The sequence below is a fragment of the Etheostoma cragini genome, chromosome 15, assembly GCF_013103735.1.
Source record: "Etheostoma cragini isolate CJK2018 chromosome 15, CSU_Ecrag_1.0, whole genome shotgun sequence".
NCBI lineage: Eukaryota > Metazoa > Chordata > Actinopteri > Perciformes > Percidae > Etheostoma > Etheostoma cragini.
In genome coordinates, this window is record NC_048421.1 from 24,610,091 (window position 1) to 24,621,132 (window position 11,042).

The 11,042-nt window shown below is 45.0% G+C and overlaps 1 protein-coding gene across 1 annotated transcript in view; it reads right to left on the reverse strand.

The window, feature by feature from the left end:
- Positions 1–11,042, reverse strand: part of tanc2a (tetratricopeptide repeat, ankyrin repeat and coiled-coil containing 2a) — a 37,866-nt gene that overhangs the window by 20,910 nt on the left and 5,914 nt on the right. The window contains exons 3-8 of the mRNA XM_034894503.1: positions 10,593–10,761; positions 9,251–9,571; positions 5,126–5,251; positions 3,623–3,889; positions 1,272–1,423; positions 438–680 (exon numbers count right to left, since the gene is read on the reverse strand). Of these exons, the coding sequence (XP_034750394.1) occupies positions 438–680; positions 1,272–1,423; positions 3,623–3,889; positions 5,126–5,251; positions 9,251–9,571; positions 10,593–10,761 (1,278 nt within the window). The remainder of the gene's footprint in view (positions 1–437; positions 681–1,271; positions 1,424–3,622; positions 3,890–5,125; positions 5,252–9,250; positions 9,572–10,592; positions 10,762–11,042) is intronic.

Here is an 11,042-nt window from a genome sequence, read left to right on the forward strand (position 1 = left end):
ATACAGTATTAGGGACCACTAAGGTCTATATAAAGAGACTTCAGAGACAGTATTAGGGACCACTAAGGTCTATATAAAAGAGTCTTCAGATACAGTATTAAGGGACCACTAAGGTCTATATAAAAGAGACTTCAGATACAGTATTAGGGACCACTAAGGTCTATATAAAGAGACTTCAGAGACAGTATTAGGGACCACTAAGGTCTATATAAAGAGACTTCAGATACAGTATTAGGGGACCACTAAGGTCTATATAAAGAGACTTCAGATACAGTATTAAGGGACCACTAAGGTCTATATAAAAGAGTCTTCAGATACAGTATTAGGGGACCACTAAGGTCTATATAAAGAGACTTCAGATACAGTATTAGGGGACCACTAAGAGTATAGAACAGATCTCTTGTGTTTACAGCAGTGAAGCTATCAGAATCCAGTACTCTGAGTGTACCTGTGTAGAGAGCGTCCAGTGGTTGGAGTATCCCTTTCTGAAGGGCGGAGCTCGGATCCTGGATGCAGGAGCGCAGACTGAGCGTGCTCTGGAGCTGTGGCGACCGGTGTAGCAGCTCCCGATAGGCCAACAGCTGGGGGGCGTCGCTGAGCATCGCCGCCATGTTGTGGACGAACTCGGGAACCAGACAGGTGGGACAGTTATCAGCCTGACAGAAGTGATACGAGACTACCTGCAAAAGCAGACAGGGAGACATACGAGCAGGAGACGTTGGGTGGCTTCTTGTGGATTTGGAGAGAAATGTTGCGATCAAATGTTTCTGTTTAGGTATTACAAATCAGTGGAGAGGCTATTTGTATAACATCCATATTAATAGCAGGTTAATCCATATCCTGAACGTTCCACCTACGGGATTGCTTCGTTGCTGACGCAAAGTCTTATTTCGCCCATTCAGGCCGGATATCTGTTGCCTTGGGCTTTCTTTGTGTTGACATTTAACCTCTGGGGGGTTTCTGAGGACTAGATACCAACACACCAGAGCACGTTGTTCCTCCATCCCAGAATGTTGCTGTGCAGTGGAGGAAGGTCTGGCAATGTGAGACTAATAGCAGGTTGCACCTAGAATCCCATTAGGGTAAGCTACGCTAACTATATGGGCTCCAAACTCACAAATATTTTAGATTCAAAAAAGAAAAAAATTGTTGTTTCCACAAATATATGCCTCTCCCCATTCAATTTCTCCATGAGGATTTTGGTTATAAACAATAAAGTAATGGAAACATAGCCACTGTTAAGCTGTTTTATGTGATCCAGTAGATCCTACCTGTCCCGCCAGCCTCCTCAGCACCTCCTCCTGTCTTCTCCTCATCTCTGGAGTCCCGGGACAGCTTTCTCCCCCTCCTTCGTCTCCCCCCCCTCCTCCTCCTCCTCCTCCTCTCCCCAGGGAGTCGTGGGACAAACAAACTGCCTCTACATCTGTGAAAGTGAGTGAAAGGAAACCCATGAATACAGGGCTGGGGAAAGGAAATTGATTCAGCATAGTATCGGGATATTTTCTGTGGCAATACTGTATCAATACACAAACAAAAAAATGATGCATCTATTATTACATACAGCATGTCTTGGTCAGTAAGTCTGCTTGACACTCCCATTTTGCAGCAATAAAACTGAATGGGCTGAACCAACAGACATTTATCTTTTTAGGTGAAACAGAAGTTTCCTTTTAGGGACATCATTTGAAATTAGGGTTGGGTACCAAAACCTGGATCCACTATGGAACCAGTTTCTATCCAAACGATAAGAATCGGACCAGATTAGCACGCTCATTTCATTTTCTCATTTCGGTTCCACAAAATGTGACAACGGACATGTGTTCCCTCTGCCGCACTGAAACAGATGTAACCCCCCCCCCCCCCCCCCCCCCCCGCTCTCCGTGGTCTACGGTCCGCTAGCTGCCGTAAATGCAGGCTGCTTTTAAGAGCCATGTTTTCCCTCTGGGCTCTGTTAGCATAACAACTCAACAATGATTTTGTTCTTGCTTGTTAAAAGGGTAACTGTTATTTATTATTAAATTATTGTAGTTGTGTGTTAGGTGACTTAGGTTTACTTATTATATATTGAAGTACTTCAAAACATTATGAAATTGTTAAGTTTAAATCATTTTCAATAAAAAAAACTATGAAAGAGCCCTTCTTTGATGTCATTTTTCAAGAATTATGTTGTGAATCCGAATCAGAACCATTGACCATTAGTTCCAAAAAAAGGTGTAAAACTAGTGGGAATAAGTTTATGTTAGTGTAAAAAAAGCAAGTTGTATAGTCGACAGGAAGACAACCCAAGGGTTGAATAAATTCCTGTTAAGTCGCTATCTATTGGCTATAATCTATCAATACAATGAGATAACACGGGGACTGAGCCTATGGCCCACTGACGAAAGCCCGTGTTTTTGAAGTATTATGAACTACATGTCGAAATTCTGGGTGGTAAGATGCAAACCCACCTGCAAATCCCCCTAATCACCATAGGTGTTTCCAAAAAGTAGGAAACGTAAAATCTTTGAGCTTGTAGCTTTTAATGTCTCATATTGTAAATACGTGAGATAAGTGAGTACTATAGCTTTAAGTACAGTACTTGAGTAACTGTACTTAATTACATTCCACCCCTGCACCTCCATGGGTGGCAGGTCAGCTGTTTGGATCTGGTCACAAGAAATTATGTGTTAATACCTGAATAATGTCTTCCTATTCGCTTACACACCACTATTAATCCAGACATCATTAGCATCAGCAGGCATGGTCATGATTCATGGAAACTGGATCCTGACTTGTTCGGGAATGCACTTACAGCAAGTTGAAGGCTTTAATGGAAGTCTACGTGTTCACCCTTTACAATGTCTGAACCTTAGACTTTGTTACATACACTGGATTATATATCTTATCCATGTGAAGGGTTTATTTGGGAACAATATGTTTCATGTTGAAGGCGATGTCATGTGTTGGGGTCAATCGCAGATAGACATTAAAATCGGTGTGATCATCCATGAGTGTCAAGAGATAAAGGAAACTGATTATAGAGGCCGGCTGAGTTTGAAAAAATAGTTAAAAGTGTACAGCATGCGTTCCCGAAGACACGCCCCAAACTTACTCCCTGCTGTGGCCTACGCTCAACAGGAAGCATGATCATCATGATCATCATGATAATTACAGTGTACAGTGTATTTATCTGTCAGAAATCAATGCTTTTCCCTGTTATTTCTTACTTTGATAAACAGAATTGTTGATTATGATTAAGGAAGGGAAACCCCAATCAACAAAACTGCTTAAAAAGCAGTAATAGTAATATTAATACATTCATATCTAAATACCGACGCAGCCAGACTCTGGACAGTAAAACTGAGATAACTTTATGTTCTGCTTTCTCCACTGTTGCTTTGTAAATTGCTATTAAATACAGTCAACGAGGATTTGTTTGGCGATTTTTTTCTCTCAATACGTATCATTTTGGCACTGATTTTCCTTTGGGACTGGCTAAAACTTCTTTGGGGGGGATACCAATAGTTCCCCTATGCAGCAAAAACCCAGGTGTGGATAAGAGTCTTGACACCAGTTCCACTACAGTTCCACTGGTAACGTGATTTGTATATATAGACGTGTTATAAAACGTCTCTCTGCTTACGTTTAGGCATGGTCCAGTTGCTGGTAGAAGTTGGCGACGTGCGGTTTCCATGACAACTGAGCGCCACCAGGCGGGCGATGATGGCCGTTTTGCCAAAGCCCATGTTGCCGATGATCACCACGCCCTGACTGGTTGATGGATCACCACTGCGAAGACAAGCGTCCACTTCCTGGAAGAGCCACTCCCTGCCAGTGAACAGCCAATCCGACGAGAGACCCGGGACCTCAAAGTGGAGGGGCTTCAGGTTGAGGGAGGGAGTGAAACGAACTGCAGGAGACGAGAGGAGGAGGGAGGAGGAGAAGAGTAATAGAACATTGTTTGTGTAAGGTTTAATGCCCAACAAGGTGTCCAAATATTTCATATCGACCACGCTTCATTTAGCGGGTTGTTCAGGTGCACTGGAACATCCCCTGGACGTCTTTCTTTTCAGCTGGATGTCCGTCCCCGTCCTCTCTCTCTGTGTTGGTGTTCTAACCTCTGGTGGATTTCGGAGGACTATGGTTACCTGGTCTTCCGATCTCTGCAGGGTAAATCCAGACAGCTAGCTAGACTATCTGTCCAATCTGAGGACTATGGTTACCTGGTCCTCAGATCTCTGCAGGGTAAATCCAGACAGCTAGCTAGACTATCTGTCCAATCTGAGGACTATGGTTACCTGGTCCTCAGATCTCTGCAGGGTAAATCCAGACAGCTAGCTAGACTATCTGTCCAATCTGAGGACTATGGTTACCTGGTCCTCAGATCTCTGCAGGGTAAATCCAGACAGCTAGCTAGACTATCTGTCCAATCTGAGGACTATGGTTACCTGGTCCTCAGATCTCTGCAGGGTAAATCCAGACAGCTAGCTAGACTATCTGTCCAATCTGAGGACTATGGTTACCTGGTCCTCAGATCTCTGCAGGGTAAATCCAGACAGCTGGCTAGACCACCTGCGACTGTTTACCTTTTTCAGTAACTTAAACATTATCTGGTGATGCCGCTAAATCTAAAGTCGACAGGGATACCATGGTAACGCGCTTCAAATGGCATGAAGGTAAATAGACACTGCTGTTGATTTACACAGAGTACGTTGAACAATAGTATACATCTTGAGTATGTAATGCGGAGTATGCGATTTCGGACCCAACCACGGATTTTCACAGACAAATGATCCGTTACCATTGGCCGCAGCTTAAGCAGTGAACAGGAAGTGAGATAACAAAGTAGGTTTAGAGGGGAGTTGTAACTTAACACCTGCAGCCTATGTGTTAGCGCCATCCTGTGGTGTTCTGAGGATTAGGGTCTGAAGGACTGGCTACACCGTCTTGGAAATAACACATTCACCTTTCCTCTTTCTTTTCATTTGATTGTGGCGCAACACTCACCGGAACTCCTTTAGTAGATGTCTTAAAACACTTTTTACTGACACCTTGCAGCCAATCAGAACTGAGTATCCATCCTTACCTTGGTATATAGTAAGGTATATTTGAAAGAACAGTCATGTGTGTTTTTGCATGCCTTTACCTCTTTGGTCCTGTTGACTACGGCTCCCAGAGTTCTGTCTGGGCATTCTGAGGGACGTCCTTGAAGGGATGTGTCTCTGCTGCTCATCCAGATAGGCTAGATCCTCAAGGTGGGCAGAACTAGTGGCTGAGAGAGAGAGAGAGAGAAAGAGAGAGAGAGAGAGAGAGTGATGAAGAAAGTTTGTTTTCCGCATAGACAATAATACAAACCCCAGTTCCACTGAACTTGGTACATACATAAAAACTGAATTTGCAAATCCTTTCCATTTTATGTTCAATTTAATACACTACAAACATAAGATATTTAATGTTCAAACTGATAACTGTTATTGTTTTGTGCAAATATTTGCTCATTTTTAATTTGATGCCGGCAACACATTCCAAAAAACCTGGGTCGGGGGGGGGGATTTTTGTGTGAGGTACGAATTCAATTTCTCTACACTCCGGGGTCTCTATTGTTGTATTTTTTGCTTCATAATGCGCCCTACATTTTTAATGGGAGGCCGGTCTACTGCCTGCCCTCTTTCACTACCAAACCGCTATGCCCCTTACAGCATTAATGATGCCTTCACAGATGTTCAAGTAACCATGCCATGGGCACTAACACACCGCCATACCATCACAGAAGCTGGCGTGCAGAGATTTCTCCGGATTCTCTGAAATCTCTTTATTATAGACTGAAGATGATGAAATACCTAAATGTATGGCAATTTAACGTTGAGTATCTTTCTTAAACTGTTGGACTATTTGCTCAAACAATTGTTCACAAAGTGGTGAACTTCGCCCCGTGCTAGCTTGTGAACAATACCCAATCAGCACACTTCCATGTTTCCAATGAAGCGGTTTAGCTGGGGAACCTTACAGCGTTCCTTTGGTTTCTCAGTCTTTTGTCGCCCCTGTCCCAGCCTTGTTGGAACGTGTTGCAGGCATCACATTTTAAAAAAATTTCCCTCTGGGCAAAAAATAAAAAGTTGATCAGTTTGAAGATTAAATATCTTGTCCTTGTAGTGTATTAAATTGAATATAGGTTGGAGAAGTATTGTAGTATTTGGTTTTTAAGTGTTACACGTCCCAACTTTATTGGAATTGGGGTTTATAGTAGTAGGTAGTCTTACTCATCTTATCTTGTTCCTTGATAAAATATACTGTGTATTGTATAATTGAGATCCATTTGCCATGCAGAAGTGAGAGCACAACCAATACAGGATTTGCAGATACTAATACTAATATCAATACTTTAGACTTCAAACACTTGATTATTCACTGCCTATTACACATGAAAGTAGTCAGAAACTTCATCTAACTCAGTGCTTCTCAATTATTTTCTGTTACGCCCCCGCTAGCAAGAAGAAAACTATTCGCGCCCCCCCACTCCCCACCGTGACTCTCCATCTCTGCATAACATTTTTTGACCCAGCAAACACACCGGTCTTTCCTCTTCTCCAACTGTAGTCACAGTGAAGCCGAGCGCTAGATACGCTTCGTAGTATTTCCTGGTCTTAGCTTTCGGGTGACTTTCTTTTGTCTCATTATCTTTGTCTCTCTCCGCTTTTCTTTTCATCCCTGTTAAAAGCTTTTTCATGTTGGGGGTTGTTATGTTAAATAACGGAGGCTATAGACAGAACGCAGTCGGAGCTTTCTGTTGACTCAACACCGCTAACCAAGGCACACCTGTTGTCTTGGAAGTCGTATAATGTTGCACTGTCGCAAACGTGACAGAAGTAACAATGAGGGCGCCACTGCGCCACTGCTAACACACGCGCCCCCCCAGGAATCGCACCGCGCGCCCCACTATTTGAGAAGCACTGATCTAACTTCTGAATCCGATTTCATCAGTGCACGAGTCCAAGTAGAGTCCCGAGTCCCCAGTGTTGGGGTCCGAGTCCGGTTCACCAGAGAAGAGTCAGAGTTAAGTCCTAATCGAGTCACCATTACCCGAGTTTGAGTAAAGTCAGGAGTCCAAAGATTAACGACTTGAATCAGACTCAAATCCAGGACTTGAGTACCCACTGCCTATTACACACAAAAGGGGTCCATTATTAGAAATCCATGAGTCCAAGCACAAGTCCAAGTCCTCAGTGCTCGAGTCCAATTTGAGTCAGGAGTCCAGAGAGTAGAGAGCACTCCATCCCTGACAATAACCTTGATATGTCAAAAATGTTAAATATTGATGTCATGTAAATAATCAAATTTGGTAATAATATTTAAACAATCCAATGCCTCTTAAATCCCCCCCCACACACACACCCACACCCACACCCACACACACACACCTGACGTGCGATGCAGTAACTAGCTCATCTGGTTGCCTTTTTGAATATCCTTTTTTGTACGCTTTTGTAAACCTATGGTTCCAGACTCTCTATCTCCCAACACTGGTATTTGACTGTGACTCATTTGCTAGTAGTTAGCTTAGCACAAAGACTGGTGGAACCAGGGGAAAACAGCTAGCTTAATTCTGTCCAAATGTTAGATATCGGTAACAAAAAGGTGAGGAAAGGAACAAAAACAGGTGTTATTTTTACGAGGGCATAATGTGCCAGACTAGTTGTTAAGCCTTGAGCTGTGAACTCCAGGATTCTCTACTGGTTGCCTGGCAACATCACGTTGTAGACATATGTTCCTAAATGACGCATAGCTTGGCAATCTGCCGATCCTATTGCTTCAGTTTCCAGGGTCGCCACAACATATAAATCCACAACCTGCATGCAAATATCTAAACACATCCACAAACTAAATCCAGACTTTAAAAAACTAACAAGTCAGTTTCCAAACTGTGTGAATGCCCACAGTGGTCAGGCAGATGAGAAGAACCGGCAGGGTTAGTAGGATATTGTCTGGGGGGTGCAGTGTCGAGACTTCTACTACAGCCACTATGAAGCTGATTAGAGAGCTACCAAAGCACGGACACATGGACCGGATAAAAACCTACCCAAATGAGATCCAATCAATCCATACTCAATCCTAACGCCTCCGAGGACAGCAGTGCTGGCTGTGCCATGTATCCTGTGTGTATGTATGTGTGTGTGTGTGTGGTTTGTGTTTTGAGAAAAGTCATACATGTCACTTCCTTCCTTTTTAGTTTTTATGGAGACAGAGCGAGAGGAAAAGAGGAGAGGGAGGCTGAGATGGGAGCGTGTGGCCCTGGCGTTGTCTCTGTCTTCCACTTGGTGGTTTTTGTATCCACACATAAACTCCAAACATGGAGCTCGTCATCACCTCGTTTTTAGACGTGTTGGTATGCATTCCCAACATTTGGACAAAGCCAAGCTTAAGGTTTCCCCTGCTTTCAGTCTTAACGCTGGCTAGCTAGGCTAACCAACTCTTGTCTCCAGCACCGCTCTGGGACATGGGATTGCTGTCAGTCTCCTTTTCTCCCTCTTTTTAATTAAATGTTGCAACTTGTGTCTAACTGTCATTCATTCGGCCGTTCCTGTGGCAAACTACACATGCCGCTGCCTGTTAGAAGTCCTGTTTTCTACCCAGAGTGGACACATCCGTAATGATTGTGGTAGCAAGGCTTTGTTTGTTCACCATTAACCAGTGAACCCACTTCAGGAGAGAAAGAGTGATGCATTTCCTTCCTCACAGGAAAGCAGTGTGTGGGAGTGTCTGCAGGCCTGGAAACCACTAGAGTCTCACACACACACACGCAGGCACGGACGCACGCACGGAACAGTAACCCCCCCCCCCACGAGCTTTTCCTTAACCTAAAGGGACGCCAATAGTCCGGAGCAAGCGCGTTATCCACACCAACGACAAAGGCACCTGACCGAGCGTCCGTATTTTACGAGATGGGAGGGAGACTGGGTTGTGAATGTATGAGTGGAGGAGCCAGACCTTACTCCACAGCAGGTGGAGTCTGGCAATGCAAGCTTATCCATTTGTTATTCTCTATTTAGACATATTTGCATATGAATGCAGAATCTAGAGGCAACGGGACGAGCAGGCCTGCCTTTGTTGCATGATCCAAATTTCCAGTCTGTTGTGTGGCTCAGAGGTTGGGGTCAACGATGCGACTGCGGTTTAAAGTCGATTTAAAGAAAGGGGAAAGACATCCTGAGGAGTTTCCTGCGGCACAGGAACTATCCCGTAAATGGGACGTCGTCGAGATCGATGGGCTTACCAGCAACTGAATTGGGCCGGGGCATGAGGTAGAGAGGGATGGAGTGGGTGGAGCCTGATGAGAGGGCGGACCCGGGGCCTCGGTCTGGGTGGAGTTTGTTGAGGCTGTAGGTGGAGGCAGCCATGATGTCCTCCACCCTGTAGAGAGAGCCGTCGTTGGCGCTTCCTACCGCTGCCATACAGGAGGAGGAGCTGGAGGCCACCACCGGCCGGCCCCCCTGCTGCCACAAATTCAGGCTGCTGCCACGGTAACCGTCACCGGGATCCTTGCAGCTGTCGTCCCGCTCTGCTGCTGACTCAGCAGAATAGCTGGTCAACGTGGCTGAGAGAGAGAGCAAGGGACAGACAGACAAAAAGCTCAACTTTAACACGTTTTAAGACCTATTTCACAACATTTAAAACAAAACTAAAACCTCAGATGTCAAGAGTCGGGAAACTTCGTCTGAAACAACTCTCCGACTTCCTCATCCTCCTTAGAGGACTGGTGTCTAGTCACCCTGGGAGGGACCACGAGGAGGTGCCAAGAAGGTGGCGGGGCCAGAATCAAATTAAAATGAAGAGCGGGACGCCTGGGACGCCCACTTGGTAGTGCGTGCGCCCCATGTATGAAGGTTCGGTACTAGCCGTGGCGGTCGCAGGTTTGGTTCCGACCTGCGGCTCTAGGACTTATAACAAAAGCTATGTCACCAGTCAACGGAAGCTGATTGGCTGCAATTTAAGTGTTGTAAACATGTTGGTCATACTTGTAGTTGTAATACATATTCGATTTGGACTAGCGAAAAAAAGAACTATAATACCACAGAATTAAAAAATAAAAACCGCAGTAAAGTGCTGCGGGAGCGTTAGAATGAGCATTAGAGCAAGGTAACATGGCCCTGAGAAAGATGAAGACCTGGTTAAACCGATTTAAGACCTAGACACAATACTTTAGCTGATTTAAGACTTTTTAAGGCCTTTGATTTGGATTTTGAAATCTAGACTTTTAAGGGCCTGTGGAGACCCTGACTTTAGAGTTTTAACTGTGTCCTTTTGAAGAAGCTGTATGGACAGTAGGACAGAACGATTTGGGGAAAACAATCTTAATGCGATTTTTCAGCCAGATGTGATAATTTTTTTTAAGTATAGCAAAAGTACATAATTCATTGTGTAACAAATACAACATATCACGGAGCACTCTACCATTAAACACTATCAAAACTGCTCCGCATTCTTATGCAAGTATGAGAACATAGATACGTAGAGGAATAAAAAACGTCACACCAAACAACAACTAAATGTTCCCATTTGATTAATTCATGAAAATGATGAATCGTTCAGCCCTAATGGGCAGTACACTATGTCACCTATGATGCCGCTGTCTCTGCTCTCCAGGGTGGAGGTGGGGGAGGTGACGGAGACGTGGTTGGAGGAGGCGTGCGTGTTGTCGTCAGTGCCCTCCCCTCCAGCAGGAGGCTGCAGGGTGGAGCAGGGGGAGGTGCAGCTACTGGCCAGACTGGAGGAAGGGGAGATCCTCTGCAGGGAGGGGGAGAGATCTTTAGCTTTGACACTGTTTCCTCTATGTTGATGTTGTGGTGGCGGCCCGCCACGGTAACATTTCTTTCAAAAATACAACAGCAGATTCTGGCGACTGCGTGGCGTGTCAGTTGCGTGGTGGCTGCGTGCCGTAAGCATGGCGTGGCGGCTGCGTGGCGTGAGCGTGGCGTGTCAGTTGCGGGGCAGCTGCGTGGCGTGAGCGTGGCATGTCAGTTGTGTGGCGGCTGCGTGGTGTGAGAATGGCAGCTGCGCGGCGTGAG